General features: G+C 43.4%; 1 protein-coding gene across 3 annotated transcripts; it reads left to right on the plus strand.

Annotated features, from left to right (window-relative positions):
* Positions 1-504: 504 nt before the first annotated feature.
* LOC149305266 (uncharacterized) lies at positions 505-16,666 on the plus strand. Of its 3 annotated transcripts, XM_089478017.1 has the most exons (5): positions 3,869-3,919; positions 4,021-4,086; positions 6,156-6,229; positions 7,790-7,845; positions 15,791-16,666. In XM_089478017.1, the coding sequence occupies exons 1-5, from the start codon at positions 3,885-3,887 to the stop codon at positions 16,439-16,441; spliced, it is 882 nt and encodes a 293-aa protein (XP_089334143.1). In that variant the 5' UTR covers positions 3,869-3,884; the 3' UTR covers positions 16,442-16,666. The 3 variants fall into 3 exon arrangements, with proteins under 3 accessions (XP_089334145.1, XP_089334143.1, XP_089334144.1); XM_089478019.1 differs by lacking the exons at positions 3,869-3,919; positions 6,156-6,229 and adding an exon at positions 505-604; XM_089478018.1 differs by lacking the exon at positions 6,156-6,229.
* Positions 16,667-16,921: the final 255 nt, after the last annotated feature.

Here is a 16,921-nt window from a genome sequence, read left to right on the forward strand (position 1 = left end):
CTTTAACTGCCATGGCTCAATGCTATGGAATTCTGGGATTTGAAGTTTGTTGTGGCACCAGAGCTCTCTGGCAGAAAAGGCTAAATGTCTCGTAAAACTACAATTCTCATAATTCCACGGCATGGAGCCAAGGCAGTTAAAGTGGTGCCAACCTGGATTATTTCTGCAGTGCAAATGAAGCCAAGGGCTCCAGACCTTCCACCTAAGTCGGTAAATTTATCACTTTCTCTTTCCTTCTCATTCTTTTTTTTAAAAAAATCTAATATTGTTTGTATTGAATTTATGAAGAACTTTGTAAAGTTTGAAAAGATTTAATACTTTTTAAAAAATCCTAATGAATTAAATGCTCATCCATCCCTAGTGAGTGTGTCACATCCTCCTACACTTAGGATCAATGCGCCTGGATTTCCTGTGATGATTCTGCCACCTAATGGAACTGCCCTCTAGAACATCACTTGTTGTCATGGGGATAACTGCAACAAGTTACTCTCAGTACATGCTGCAGGTCTCCAACAGGACAAAGCCAAGCGGACCAACTGCCCATTGAAAGGAGAAAGAAAGGGGAGAAGAGTGTGTTCATTTGTTAATAAAACATAACAAACAGGTAAGAACACTTTTAGGATGCAGTAGGCAGAGAAATCATGCCCTCCCTTCAGCCACCATCTTGAAGGAGAGGAAGGGAGGTTAGCTCCACCAGGCCTGCCTGGAAGAAAACAAGCCCTCCCTTCATCCACCATCTTGAGGGAGAGAGAGGCAGGCTAGATCCACCAGGCCTCCCTGGAAGAAGACAAGCCCTCCCTTCAGCCACCATCTTGAATGAGAGGAAGGGAGGTTAGCTCCACCAGGCCTGCCTGGAAGAAAACAAGCCCTCCCTTCATCCACCATCTTGAGGGAGAGAGAGGCAGGCTAGATCCACCAGGCCTCCCTGGAAGAAGACAAGCCCTCCTTTCAGCCACCATCTTGAAGGAGAGGAAGGCAGGCTAGCTCCACCTAGGCTTGCCATATCCCGCCTGTGGGCGGGACTTTCCCAGTTTTGGGCGGGTTCGCACGGTCCCGCCCCGGGTTGCCCCCGCCCCCGGGATTTCCCCTGCCCCCCTGGGCTTTGTTGCAAAGTGTGCAACAGCGGTGGCGGGGGAAAGAGAGAGGCCTCTGAAGGCCTCTCTCCTTTGGCGGGGGGGCTTCCCTCCCCTCTTTGGCTCCACTAGAGCTGAGGGAGGGAGAGAAGCCTCGCCTGCCAAGGCCACACTTCTTTCCCCGCCTGAGCTCCGCCGGCAAAAATGGAGCCCAGGCGGGGAAAAGAAAGCCTCCCTGGGAGCAGAGAAGGAATCCTCCCCTCAGCGAGGATTCTTTTCCCCCTGGGCTCCGTTGGCAAAAACAGAGCCCAGGGGGAAATGAAAGCCTCCCTAGGGGAAGGATTCCTTCTCCACCTGGGCTGCATCCAATGGAGCCCAGGCGAAGAAGGAATCCTCCCCTCAGTGAGGCTCTTTTTCAAATGTAGGACCCCCCCAAGTCCTACATTTGAAAATTTTGTCCTACATTTGTCCCAGTTTGGAGGTCCTGACTAATGGCAACCCTAGCTCCACCAGGCCTGCCTGGAAGAAGAAAAGCTCTCCCTTCAGCCACCATCTTGAAGGAAAGGAAGGCAGGCTAGCTGCATCATGCCTGCCTGGAAGAAGACAAGCCCTCCTTTCAGCCACCATCTTGAATGAGAGGAAGGCAGGATAGCTCCACCAGGCCTCCCTGGAAGAAGACAAGCCCTCCCTTCAGCCTCCATCTTGAACGAGAGGAAGGTAGGATAGCTCCACCAGGCCTCCCTGGAAGAAGACAAGCCCTCCTTTCAGCCACCATCTTGAATGAGAGGAAGGCAGGATAGCTCCACCAGGCCTCCCTGGAAGAAGACAAGCCCTCCCTTCAGCCTCCATCTTGAACGAGAGGAAGGTAGGATAGCTCCACCAGGCCTCCCTGGAAGAAGACAAGCCCTCCTTTCAGCCACCATCTTGAACGAGAGGAAGGCAGGATAGCTCCACCAGGCCTCCCTGGAAGAAGACAAGCCCTCCCTTCAGCCACCATCTTGAACGAGAGGAAGGCAGGATAGCTCCACCAGGCCTCCCTGGAAGAAGACAAGCCCTCCCTACAGCCTCCATCTTGAACGAGAGGAAGGCAGGATAGCTCCACCAGGCCTCCCTGGAAGAAGACAAGCCCTCCCTTCAGCCTCCATCTTGAACGAGAGGAAGGCAGGATAGCTCCACCAGGCCTCCCTGGAAGAAGACAAGCCCTCCTTTCAGCCACCATCTTGAACGAGAGGAAGGCAGGATAGCTCCACCAGGCCTCCCTGGAAGAAGACAAGCCCTCCTTTCAGCCACCATCTTGAACGAGAGGAAGGCAGGATAGCTCCACCAGGCCTCCCTGGAAGAAGACAAGCCCTCCCTACAGCCTCCATCTTGAACGAGAGGAAGGCAGGATAGCTCCACCAGGCCTCCCTGGAAGAAGACAAGCCCTCCTTTCAGCCACCATCTTGAAGGAGAGGAAAGCAGGCTAGTTCCACCAGGCCTGCCTGGAAGAAGACAAGCCCTCCCTTCAGCCATCATCTTGGGGGAGAGAGAGGCAGACTAGCTCCACCAGGCCTGCCTGGAAGAAGATTAACCTTCCATTAAGAAGCCAAGCCCTCCCTCCAGTCCATCTGCCTTGGTCCAGGCCTTGGAGATAGAGAGGAACTGCTGGACCTCTTACCCTTTCCCTCCACCTCTCCCTTCTTCTGTGTCATGTCTTTTTAGATTCTAAGCCTGAGGGCAGGGAACTGTCTAATTAAAAAGATTGTACAGCGCTGTGTAAATTTACCCTACTTTATAAATAAAGGTTAATAATAATAATAATAATAATAATAATAATGCCAATTCAATAAATAAATACAGTAGTCCCTCCACATTCGCTGGGTTTAGGGATGAAGGACCCCTGTGAATGTGGGGAAAACTGCAAATAAAAGAACACTATTCTTTTTCCTTAAGAGAACACCATTCAAGGTCCTCCAGTGCAACTCTATGATCTACATCTGATAGACGCTGATCATAGAATCATGCTGGAGAACCTACAAATGTTCTCTAGGTTTCTAGCACAATTTTATGGTCCATTTCTGGCATAGTTGTGCTGGTGGACCTAGAGATTCCTAGAGCGAACACATTAATAAATGCCACATACAATCACACCCGCAAAAGTGAAAGCTGCAAATGTGGATGATCAACTGTAAAGGTTTCACTTTAAAAGGTTATATAGCTCATGTGAGGCACATTCAATCCCTATAGAGTGAAAAGTACTACCACCACAAACCATCAGGCCCAGCCCTGTCATTAGACAGAGCAAGGCAATTGCGGTGTGGTGTGCAGAGTAAGCAGATGCAATAGCCCTCTTGTTGGTCCCCTATGCTGGAGGGCAGAATGGTTTCTTCTGACCCAGATGCCCTGTTCTCCACCATATTTGCCATCCTGATCCCCTCAAGTGCAGTGAAGGATGCCATCTGCCTCAATGGTGTTGGGTTGTCATGGTCGGCTTCATGAAGGCATCTTGTCTTCCCTGTCAAAGGGTAAAATTATTAGGATCGCCTAAATACAGGCGGGGGGCACATTCTGTTCTCAGCTCTACTGTGTATGTATCTGGCTGTTTTTCTTCCTATTCTGGAATAAACTCTTGTTAGACAACCGGAATATTAAAAAAAAATTCAACAGGCACCTGCACTTGGACAGCACTGCTTTTTTAATAGTCAGTCTGATATTTGTTTTAGATTTTCTATACAAGAATGCTTGAGTTGCTTCTCTCTAAAGCTGCACCCACACTTCAGAAATAATCCAATTTGACACCACTTTAACTGCCAGTGTCAAACCAGATTGTAGATGCAGCCTAAGAAGGTTGTTGTGATTCATCTGAAGTAAGTACAGTGTGATGTTCAGCTCCTTCAACAACCGACTGGGTCTGATATAACAACTAAAACAAAGGTTAAGTGTTGCATTCTTTCTCTAACCTGTACAGGTTCACTTGCATTAGTCATGCTGTTGCATCTGGTTCTGGCACTGCATTTGATCAGCTACATTCCTGGTAAGTGTTGTTTACTTGGCTACAGCCAAGATTTAAAACTTAACTCCTTCTTCCCAAGCGATTTGAACATGGTGCCAACAAATGTTTCTTCTCTGCAGCAAACAGCAACTTTGGAGAGCCCACCACCACCACCACCACCAGCAGCTGAGAATATGTGAGGAGAAATAGCTAACTCCATTGCTTCACACTATAGGCCTTATCTTAACTGGGGGAGGGCCTGCAGCAGTTATCAAAGAGAGAGTAATTAAGAGCCTAAATACCCTAAAGTCCCATGAATAAAAAGCAATGGAAGAATTCCTCTTTATACACGAGATAATGATGCAATTATTGCAACATCGTGCAATATTGTATGATAATCTTTGTGCAATTGCACAATAGTGACAGGAGCATCCCATTATGCTCCCATCACTTTTGCCTGTTTGGAAATCTCCAAACAAATGGGCTCTAGAACAGACCAAGGCAGAACTTCCTCTGGAAGCCTAAATGAATAAAACGAGATTGCCATACTTGGCCACCTCATGAAGAAAAATGAATCATTAAAAAAGACAATGTTTTTAAATTAATAATTAATTTGTTTTATTTATATACCGCTATTCCAAAGATCATAGTGGTGAACAGCAAGTAAGCTAATTTGCCCCCAACAGTCTGGGTACTCATTTTAGTGACCTCGGAAGGATGCAAGCCTGAGTCGAGCTTGGGCCCTTTTGCTGGTCTTGAACTCGCAACCTTGTGGTTTTGAGTGAATGGCTGCAGTCCAGGCATTTAACCACTGCGCCACCAGGGCTTAAACAAATACATAACAACAACATTTGAGTCATCAGTACAACTGCCAGAAATTACAATATCAAAAACTACAAATTTAAAGTATAAAATATGATTACAAAGTTAAACCTGAAGCCAAAAACCAGATACTATTACAACAGAAAAAAGAAGGGGAAAAGACAATGATACTAGAAAAGTGGAAGGCAGTAGAAGGAAAGGAAGACTTATATGGTTGTACATCTAGGTGCGCTTTTGCTTATGACTTTGTTTCCATATTGGCTATTTTAATTGTTTTAATTGTTCATGGTATTTTATTATAGTATAGTTGGCGGGGAGGGAAGTAATAGAATGCTTTTAACATGCATTGCATGCCAGATGGTTCAACTTGATCAGAAAAGATACAGGCCTGGCCTCCAGGACCTGAGCAAAAAGGCTGAGGACAGGGGGACTTGGAGATGAATTATTATGAATTATTGGACTTCTGTAATGCGCTGTATATGGGGCTACCCTTGTGCCAAGTTCAGAAACTTCAACTTGTACAAAATATGGCAGCCAGGTTAACTACAGGTACTCGTCGTACCGATCACATAACACCGGTTTTGAAATCCCTTCACTGGCTGCCAATTAGTTTCCGGGCAAGGTACAAGGTGTTGGTGATTACCTTCAAAGCCCTACATGGCTTGGGTCCAGAATACTTAAGAGATTGCCTACTTCCATACTGTCCGTCCCGCACTCTAAGGTCCTCGGGGAAGAATCTACTTCAGCCAATTAAATCTAGGCTAACTTCAGTCACCCAGAGGGCCTTTTCCATTGCAGCTCCAAAGCTATGGAATGACCTGCCGAAGGAGATCCGTGACATTTCTACACTTACAGCCTTTAAGAAGGCTCTTAAGACGGATCTCTTCCAGCAGGCCTTCCCTACCTAGTTCTACTCCCCATTTACTGCGACTTATGTCACTCTGTCCACCAATTCTTCTCTTAAATTTAATGAGAATTACATTAAAATTAATTAAAATAAAACCCTTGCCTCAAGAAGAAGAGCCCTCCCTCCATGACATCACCATCAAACCTGGGAGGAAATTAAAAAGAGAGGCCCAACTTCCATCAGGCCTAACTGTGAATGTACTCACTTCGCTCTCTTTAATTTTATTGTATTTTATTTATTTATTGTATTTTATTTTATTATCTTTATTTTTACTGTTGTAACCCGCCTGGATTCCTTGTGATTGGGCGGGCTATAAATAAATCATTATTATTATTATTATTATTATTATTATTATTATTATTATTATTATTATTATCCACAGGGTTGCCATGAGTCAAAGTCAACAACAAACAGTACTTACATTGACCTGTGGATTAGTTGGTCCAGGTTTTTGGGGTCAGTTTTTCTAGACATATTCATGAGCATGTATGGTAAATAAACCATCCAAATATACCAGTATGGTGTAGTGGTTTGAGTATTGAACAAAAACGCTGGGAGACCAGAGTTTGAATCCACATTTGGCCATGGAAGACCACTGAGTAGCTTTGGGCAAGTCATGCAGTCTCAGAAGAAGGCAACTGCAAACTCCATGTGAACAAATTCTGCCGAAGTAAAACTGGGGTGCGGTACACACCACCCCAAAGGGGCAGCCTGCCAGTGGCCTAATTCCCTCCGGAGGGAAGCCACAGCTGCCAAACCACGTGGCTTCCCTCCAGAGTAAAAAGAACCCAGGTTCTTTTTGTGCTGCCGGGCAGACGTCACGAGTGCGCTAATTGCACACTCGCGGCGTAAGTGACATGTGGCACCTTGCAGATGCCGCACGGCACTTATGTCACAATGGCAGCACCTGTGTACATGGGACACCACCATTGTTACGCTGCCCACATGTACTAGGGTTAGGGCCATGCAGTCCCTAACCCTAGTATCACTGCCGCCACACCACAAAGGACCCATCTGTCTCGGGCCTGTGATAGGTTTCCTTAGGGCTGCTGTAAGTCAGAAATGATTTAAAGGCACACAACAACAATATAAGTGAACTTTTTACTTATAAATGTGTGCCTTCACAGCCAATGTATTCTTAAGAATGAGAAGAGACTGTAATTTTAGAGTAAGGGAGTGTCACAGTTGAGCAACTATTTCTTGCATAACTTTTTTTTAAAATGTTAGCATCACACATCTTCATGCTTTGTGTCCAGTCTGCCATTGTGTGAGCCCTGCTCTCCATGTGCTAATTGGAACTGGCAATAAGGGAAACCTTTTCTTTGCTGCCCTACATAGAACACCACATGGTGAAAGGAGTGTGAAGGACTAATCCCCATGGGTTTTTTAATTACAGTGCCATCCTATATTTGTCTGCTCATAAATAAGCCATGCTGAGCTCCATGGAACTCATTTCTAGGTGATGCATTTGTGGTTACAACCTTAACTACTAGCTTTTTTCAGATCTCGGACACTATGTATAGAATTGTCTTGTATAAAGTTTATATACAGAACATTATCCATGAAAAGTTTACATTGAAGACAATTCTGTATTCAATCTTCTCTTTCAGTTTCTGGAGGGGGAGAAATCACTGACTTAAATACAGATATGATTCAACATTATTTTGCACTGTCTCCTATTTTAACTGTGGTCAGAGGGGAAAGGGGGAAAGAGAAAAGGTTGAAATATATCTTTTCCACCCTATCCCACTGAAAAATCTACTTGTTCTGTGCCACTAAACCAGTCTCTTCCCATCTAGTCTATACTAGATTTCATAGGACTCCAGCACTACCAACACCAGGTAGTATAGTCAAGGGTAATGCGAACTGGAGTCTGTTCTAATCTTTAATCTGATATCTGAGAGTGGCCTCTAGCAAGCACACACATTCAATTTACATTTAGTCTAATAATTATCTAGAATCTTTTTGCAATCAATGGTATCCTACAACTGATACGTTTTTCATTCGTTGAGCCAGGGAGAAGCTGGTGTTACTCGAAAGAGTCTCATGATGACTTGTACCTCTCTATTCAGGTATGGTTTATAATGGCATAATTTGTACTCCAATACAAACTGACATTTATATTTTGTCTTTTGAAAGAGTGAGCTATTGTGAAGTCGAAGGCTTTCATGGCCGGCATCCATAGTTTTTTGTGGGTTTTTCGGGCTATGTGGCCATGTTCTAGCAGAGTTTCTTCCTGACGTTTTGCTAGCATCTGTGGCTGGCATCTTCAGAACATGGCATCTGCTAGAACATGGCCACATAGCCCAAAAAAACCCACAAAAAACTATAGTGAGCTATTGTTCAGGTATCTTCTACTATATAATTATTCACATAGGCTTCTGTGTAGTATTATCTAGTTTTGAAACTGCCCAATGGACTCACTTCCAGTATTAGCCTCCCCTCCGTCCCACACCTGTACACTAGAATGTGTGGATGAAACTGTTGCCCATGATCTTATCCACCCTATTTGCAGGATTTGGGTGTTTCCAGACAAGGCTTTTATCATTCGATCTCCATGCCTCCTTCATGGCATGTTGGCAGCCAATAATATAGTGGAAAGTTTGAGCCAGAGTTCTTCAGAATCTGGATGCTTTATGCTTTTAGACTACAACTCCAAGAATCCCCTATGCTACCAGAGGGATCTCCTTGACCAGGATTTGATATTTATTATGACAAGTAACCATAGCCATGTCCTCCCAAGGGCACACCAGAAATGTAGGCAATGTTCTTTTCATCTTTCCCAGGAACAGTTCTTTTTTTTGTAAGGCTCATAGGGTTTAACCACCCATTCAAGACCAAGCCATACCAAAATACTTTGTAATAGCAGCAGGATAGCTCACAACAGTAAATTGTGTTTGAGAATACTCACTTCATCCACAGCTACTTTAAGGATTGTAGAGGAACAGGAGACCCTGAGGGGGTGGCAGATTATGTCATTGACCATCTTAATTGTTTCAAAAATAAAACCTGGAATTTTTAATAACTGTAACATCATTGGTAACATTAGGAGTCCTCTGTCTGGAGCACACTTGGAGTGAGTTACAGCAGTTCAGAATGAACATGCTGATAATAATTGTTTGTTTGTTTTTAAAGAAAATTTTAGAGGATTTTTTTGTATCATTGTGCAACACTGTGATATTTTCCTGAGAACAATATGGGAGATACCATTTTCATTTCGGATGGCGTATCTTCCTTCTACCTTTTCCAGATATTTTTTGATGGAGTGACAAGAACAGGAAGGAGGAACCAGAAAAAACAATAGGCTTGTCTTTGCACTTTTTTCCTTGATCTTTCTTAGTAGTTGTTCCAGGTCTTTGATGTTTTTTGCCAGTATTATGGGGTCATCTGCATATCTCAGATTGTTGATATGCCTTCCTCCTATTTTCACTCCTTCTTCTGTGTCCAAGCCTGCTTTTCATACAATATATTCTTCATATAAGCTGAGCCAGCAGGGTGAAAGGATACATTCTGTTTTTCCATGTTCTGTTCTGACAGTAGCCTCTTGTCCTGATTACAGATTCCTCATCAGGACTATCAGATGTTTTGGCACGCCAATGTCTTTAAGGGCATTCCATAGCCTTTCATGATATAAGCGGTCAAAGGCTTTGATATAGTCTATAAAGCACATGCTGATTTTCCTTTGACATTCCCTGGTGCCCTCCATTAGCCATCATATGTTTGCAATGTGGTCCCTTGTGCCTCTTCCCTTCCTCAACCCTACTCCTCTGGTATTCTCTCTCCATGTATAGTTGGAGTCTATGTTGCAGAATTTTAAGCATAATTTTGCTTGCATGAGATATTAGTGCTATGGTCCTATAGTTGCTGCAGTCTTTTGTGTCTCCTTTTTTGTGGATGGAGATGTATATTGATGGTTTCCATCAGTATCTGTTCGCATATGTTAGTTAGCACTACAGTTGACTCTATCAACGTGGATAATATTGTAGTATTGTAATATAATATATATGATAATTTAAGGTGCATCTATACTGTAGAAATAGTGCTGTTCGGCAACACCTTAAATGATGTAGCTCCATCCTATGGAATCCTGAGATCTGTAATTTTGTCCGTATCTTATGCATTTCCATTCCTTCTTCTTTTTTTTCCTCCCTTCTCATTCTTATTCTTTCTGGGTTTTCCCTCATAATCTCTCAAGCGGCCAAACGTCTCTGGAGAAAGTCCAGGGAGTGGACTGACTTTATCCATTATAAGTTCATTCTCTCTTCCTTTTCACGCACTTTAGCTACGGCAAAATAGAATTATTATAAACTATTGATCAGAGCCAACGAGAGGCGCCCGCAGTGTTTGTTCTCTTGTTTCAACACACTACTAAAACCTTCTGCTCCCCCTGTTTCTTCATTATTTTCTCCTTCCAATTTTGCCAGTTATTTCATTACAAAGATCACTACTATTTGGTCGGAGTTGACTCTTTCTGATTTGGTTCCCACCATTAATCTCCTGGCTCCATCTTACTAACAAATTCTCTGTTTTCTCCTGTTTCTCTGGATGAACTCTCTATGCTGCTGAACTCTTCCAAACCCACCACCTGTTCTCTTGACGCAATTCCTTCTCATCTCCTAATCTCCATAGCTCCTTCTTTTTTGCCCTTTTTCCTCTACATCTTTAACCTCTCTCTCTCTCTACAGGCTCCTTCCCCTCTGTCTTTAAACACGCTCTCGTTTCCCCTATTCTGAAAAAACCTTCTTTCGATCCTTCTTCCTTGTCTAGCTATCGCCCGATTTCTCTTCTTCCTTTTCTTTCTAAGGTTCTGGAACGAGTCGTCTACTCTCACTGTCTTGAGCTTCTCGAAACCAACTCCATCTTGGACCATTTCCAGTCTGGTTTCTGCCCACGGCACTGCACAGAGATGACCCTCACCAAGATCTCGAATGATCTCCTGCAGGCCAAGGCGAATGGCCTTTACTCTATCCTTGTCCTCCTCAATCTGTCTGCGGCCTTTGACACCGTGGACCACTGTCTCTTAATTGACTTACTTTCTGACCTTGGCTTCTCGGGCTCCGTTCTCGATTGGTTTAAATCTTACCTGTCAGATAGATCTTTTGCAGTGGTCTCGCGTGGCCAGACTTCATCCTCTATTTCCCTATCTGTTGGAGTTCCTCAGGGTTCTGTCTGGGTCCCCTCCTGTTCTCTCTATACACACTGTCTCTTGGTAAACTTATCAGTTCTTTTGGTTTCTCTTATCATCTGTACGCCGATGATACTCAGCTGTATCTTTCCACCCCTGACCTCTCCCCAGGGCTTGAGCAGCATGTTTCATTTTGTCTGACAGCTGTCTCCCACTGGATGCGCCATTGGCGCTTGAAGCTCAACACGTCCAAGACAGAGCTTCTTGTCTTCCCTCCTAAGCCCACCCTTCAATATTCCTTTTCTGTCTCTGTCGACAACATCTCTATTCAGATGGTTCAGGAAGCCCACAGTCTTGGTTTCATTTTTGACTCCTCTCTGTCATTTATCCCTCAGATCCAGGCCACAGCCAAGACCTGTAGATTTTTTCTCTATAATATTTCCAAAATCCATCCATATCTCTTTGCTTCTACTGCAAAGACCTTGGTCCATGCCCTAGTGGTCTCGCAATTAGATTACTGCAACCTTCTCTTGGCAGGGCTTCCTCTCTCCCACCTCCACCCATTGATTTCTGTTCAGCACTCAGCTGCTCATATTATCTCACTTGCTTGCCGGTACGACCATGTCTCCCCCCTATTGTCATCCCTTCACTGGCTCCCCTTTCCCTTCCACATTCAGTACAAGCTTCTCCTGCTCACTTTTAAAGCCCTGCATGGGCTGGCACCTCCCTATCTCTCTGAACTTCTTTCTCCCTACATTCCTACTCGTTCCGTCTGTTCTGGTAGCCAAGGTCTCCTGTCCCAGCAAAGGATTTCCATGGCCCTGTCCCGGATTCATCCCTTCTCGATTGCTGCCCCTCACTTCTGGAACCTCCTCCCCTTACAAGCACGACTCAACATGTCTCTAACCAGTTTTAAAACTGAGTTAAAGACCATATTGTTTAGAGAAGCATTCCCAGGGAGTCTGTGATTGTGACCTGGTTGTTTTGATACTTGACTCAATATTTGATATTTGCTGTTTCAACTTGTTTTCTTATTATGTTTCTAACTTGTTGTTTTAACCTCTAGATTGTACGCCATAGGCAGGCTTTTTATATATCCTTGATTTTATTTGGTTTTTGTACAGTGCCATGTACATTTACGGAGCTTTATAAATAAAGCTAATAATAATAATAATCACACTTTTTAAAATCCAATATTTTCTTTTTCTTTTTCTTTTTCTTTTTAAATGACACCAGAATGTTAGTACAAGATACATTTCATTCAGTTTCATCTTGTTATCCTTTTCTGATCTGCTTGTCTCAAAAAGAGCTGGGAAATACAAATTTTTTGGCCTGTAACATCTTAGTTAAGGGTAGCAATTATGAAACATTTCATATATTTAAACTGTGAAGTTAGAAACAACCATTCAGGATGAGTCAAAAACAAAGAGAAAAAGAAACAGGTGAAAGACAAATAAATGCACAGGGTAACATTGTGTCCTGCTTTATAGAGGACCTTTTCTCTATTTAAAAGGGCTCTACTCTGTTTAAATGGATGTTTAAAACTACAAATAAAATAGGTGCATCTACACTGTAGAAATAATGCAGTATTTCTACATTAAGTGTTGTAACTCCATCCAGAGAATCCTGGGGCTTGTAGTTTTACAAGAGCTTTAGGCTTCTCTGCTAAAGAATGCTGGTGCCTCACAAAATTATAAATCCCAGGATTCTTTGGATGGAACCATGACAGTTAAAGTGGTGTCAAACTGCATGATTTCTACTGTGTAGATGCACTCTTAGATTTAAATTAACTGTAAATAAATCTTCCATTTTCAACATAAACCAGAGATTTTAATATTTAATTATTTTGTTCTTTCAAATGAGGATGAATAATTTCCAGTTTTCTCCCTGTAGTGGCTAAAACAAATATTTCTGTACAGAACTCATCTGGTTTTCAAATATCCTGAAATGTTTTCAGAAATCATTCAGCACAGAAATACATGTAAGCTTTGGCATGAGAATCAGAGTTTTTACACAAAGAACACTCTTTCCATACAGTCATATGTGCTTTTCCTACACAAAACTCCAGCAATCTTGCACAAGAAAACCAAGTGGCTGCTATATGTTGTGTGTGCATAGGGTTGCCATATCCCGCCTGGGGGCGAGACTTTCCTGGTTTGGGGCGGGTCCGCACGGTCCCACCCCAGTTTGCCCCCGCCCCCGGGATTCCCCCCCCCCCCCCCGGCGACGGACGCCAGGCAGGGAAAGGAGCATCGCCTCAGCGAGGCCCGTTCCTTGCTTGGCCTCCTCCGCTGGTGAGGGAGGTGGCCTGACAGGGGGAAAGGGTCTCGCCTCAGCGAGGCCCCTTTTCCCTGCCTTGCAGCCTCCACCGCTGGCGGGGGAGGCGGCCTGACAGGGGGAAAGGGTCTCGCCTCAGCAAGGCCCCTTTTCCTTGCCTTGCAGCCTCCTCCGCTGGCGATGGAGGCGGCCAGGCAGGAGAAAGAGCCTTTCCTCTTCTTTCTCCTCCTCCTCTTCTTCCTCTTCTTCTTCATCTTCTTCCTCCTCCTCTTCTTCTTACTCTCCTCCTCCTCCTCTTCTTCTTCTTCTTCCTCCTCTCCTCCTCCTCCTCTTCCTCCCCTTCTTCTTCATCTTCTTCCTCCTCCTCTTCTTCTCCACCTCTTCTTCCCCTCTTCCTCTCCTTTTTCTTCATCTCTACTTCCTCTTCTTCCTCCTCCTCCTTTTCTTCTTCTCCTCTTCCTCCTCCTGTGCTTCTTCCACTCTTCCTCCTCTTCTTCTGGGTTTTGGCCAGAAAGGGAAGCACATTTCTGCCATCTGTCTAGGAATAATGCCAAATGCCCTCCATTTTGATCACGCCTAAGAAACATGCATTTATATGAATTTTTTTTTAAAGCATCAGGTTTTTTTGCGTGTCCTCCATTTTTAAAAAAATGTGTCCTACATTTGAAAATGCTGTCCTACATTTGTCCCGGTTCGGAGGTCCTGACTTATGGCAACCCTATGTGTGCAGGACTACTAGATATTGTGCAGGTTTTCTTTGTAAAATTTGTCTTGTGCAAGACAGTGGCATTCCCAACTCTTGTGTCACCTGGCATGGGGAGGCAAGGCTTCCTAGGAAGCAGGGCTTCCTGGGGTCACAGGATGGGACTTCAAGAGAACATGCACTTGTTCCTGCAATGGCACCAAAGTGGGGGGGGGGGGGCATGCTCAGCTTCCCTTGATGCTATGGCATTGTTCTCCTCATGAGGACAAGGGAATGGCACAGAGGTGGGGGCATACTTGGCTTCCCTCAGTACTGTAGCATCATTCACCTTATGAAGAGAATGAGGCAACAGCACAGAGATGGGGGGAGGGTGTTGACCATGTGGCACCCCTCTTCTGGGGTGTCACCTGGTGTGGACCGCATCACCCCACACACCTAATGATACCACTGGTGTGACATTGCTGTCTTCTCCATAGAAAACAGCAAAACACATACACACAAAAGCATGTGCCTGTCAGGTTACGGGGTCTGAGATCCTGCATCAGATCCTGTAACTTTATGATGGTGAAGCTACATCACAGATACTATACCCATATAGTACATATACTAAATATATACTGTTGTATATGTAGCATACTATATATAGTATATCTATTATACCATGCTAGTAAATTGAACAGGACACCATGCAGAATGTCCCATTTTGCAATGAGAGATCACTTTGTTCATCAGGACCTGTTGTTCTCCTACACCATCAGGGTCATTGAGCAGATGGAGCCAGCAGTGTGGCCACTGTTGTGCAATGACCACACCTGCTTAGCAGTGGTGATGGTATAGCTACATCTACACTCTCCTTCTGAAAACATGAATTGAGTGCAATATCACAGTTCATTTTTATGTGATTATAAATCAGTTTATGACGACGTAATTTCTCAACTGGATGCCAGCCATCAATGTTTTTTGTTTTGTTTTGCACAAACCCCCACAATTCTCAGATTTTAAACACTGTGTACTTCTGTGCAGAAGAAATTCTTGAAATTTGGGATGTATGAAAATCAGGCAAAACCTGCCACTATGTAAGTCTTCCCAGCCAGGTTTCCCAAGTGTTCACATTTTTCCACCAGGGAACAAATAACAGCAAAAAACATAAATAACTGAAGGGCTTTTTAAATTTTCTAGTCTAAACCTAACATAATACCATTCTTTCACTGACTTTTCTATCTCTGATGTAGGCTGCTGCCACACTGCAAAATTAATGCAGCTTGACACTGCTTTATCTGTCATGGCTCCATCCTATGAAATCCTGGGATTTGTAGTTTGTTGTGGCACCAGAGGTCTCTGACAGGTAAGCCTGAATATCTCACAAAACTACGAATCCCAGAATTCCATAGCACTGAGCATTGGCAGTTAAGGTGGTGTCAAACTGCATTAAATCTGCAGTGCAGATACAGCCTGTCATTCACTGACAGCTTTGCATTATTACAAAGGAGCAGGCGGGGGGACAATATGGAGGAAATATAAAGGTAATTCATCATAAAAGATTAGAACGTAATTTAAAACACACCAATAAAAGACATGATAAACCAGGTTAAAGGTATATTCTGCTCTAACTGCTATCAGCTACCAAAGGCCTGCCAGAACAGAAAGTGTGAACACACACTTCTTGCTTTTGCTTGCTGGAGGCAACATTAAAAGTATGTATAATCTGTCCATGCCATAGTATCTCTTTTGGAATCCCCAACATACCAAGCATTGGCTCAGCCTCTAAGATATAGCCTTTCTCCTTTTGTCCAGTTTGGATGACAATGTCCTAAAAATTATCTGTTGTATTATGTGTGCAAATTTAAAGAGATATACATAATAATTAATTCCAGTATCACTTTTCTTTTTCCACATGCATTGTGTTTTCCAGAGATTGGCAGAAAATTTTGAAAACTACCTTAAGGCCACAAATCTTGTACTGCAAGAAATAGACAGTTTCGTGGAAGAGTATATGGGGAATTCAAACGTATTGGTAACCAATCATGTCAAGAACGTATGGGAACTGTTTGAGGAGCTTCTCGAGGATCTCAATGAATGGGTCGACATGTACCTTCATCTGCTCCAAGTGTTTCACACCAGGTATCTGAATTATGTGGACTACAAGTTGGGAAGAGAGATTCTATTCTGTAATAAATGCTGGGATTTAGATATCAGAAAGGCCAAAATGTGTCTGGAACACCCAAATGTCACCATGAGCAAGTGGATGGATGAACCGGCACTGCTGTTGTACAGAAATGTGAAGAATTTACTGCAAGTATGTATTGAAACACATCTCCAGTACTTAGAAGACCATGTCAAAACTCTAGAACAGTTGTTGGACAATTACACAGCAGCCACCAGTAAGTGGCTGGAGAAGCATACCACATATAAAGAAGCGACTTCTCAAGACTTTGCAAGGAAGCTACTAAGTCTGAGTCCACGGGCAGAGATGTTAGGCACAGCTCAAGTAAAAGCACTGCAAAGGAAATGCTTTGCTGTCATAAAATGGTTGGAAAACCATATAGTTGCCTTAGAAGAGTGACTATGGTCACAATAAATTAGCAACAGATGAAGACACATCTTATAAAGGCATTTTCAAGGAATTTGCAATGATTTTTGCATCGTATCCATTCCAATAGTAAAATATAAAATTTAAGCCATGAATTTCATCAGTCTAAGCATGAGGAGACTACAATAACCTGTTTGATCTTGATCTATTTGAGATATTAACACTGATTTTAACCATTCAGCCAAGATAGATGCAAAGTACTTAACTATGTTAAGTAGGGAAATTGGTCTGTAATTCTCCACACTAGTGTTATCCTTTTCCTCTTTGGGGATTAATGTTATATCGTTCGTAGTCCAAGAATCTGGGATGCCTTCCTCGTCAATCTTATTCATAGTATTCTTTAAAGGAATTATCTGTACGTCTTCTAGTTTTTTATAGTATAGCGCTGTGAAACCATCCGCTCCTGTTGATTTGTTCAGTTTTAAATTTCTGATAGCTTTCCTTATCTCTTCC

This window comes from Sceloporus occidentalis, unplaced genomic scaffold (genome assembly GCF_023333645.1).
Source record: "Sceloporus occidentalis isolate IW3139 unplaced genomic scaffold, rSceOcc1.0.p SCAF_12, whole genome shotgun sequence".
NCBI lineage: Eukaryota > Metazoa > Chordata > Lepidosauria > Squamata > Phrynosomatidae > Sceloporus > Sceloporus occidentalis.

What these genes read in the sequence shown, in the direction of transcription:
- LOC149305266 (XM_089478017.1), top strand. Translation starts at nt 3,885, where the DNA reads ATGCAGCCTAAGAAGGTTGTTGTGATTCATCTGAA. An exon ending in TTTGATCAGCTACATTCCTG is followed by an intron (nt 4,087 to 6,155) that starts GTAAGTGTTGTT and finishes TATTATCCACAG; the next exon opens with GGTTGCCATGAGTCAAAGTC. An exon ending in AGTTGGTCCAGGTTTTTGGG is followed by an intron (nt 6,230 to 7,789) that starts GTCAGTTTTTCT and finishes TCGTTGAGCCAG; the next exon opens with GGAGAAGCTGGTGTTACTCG.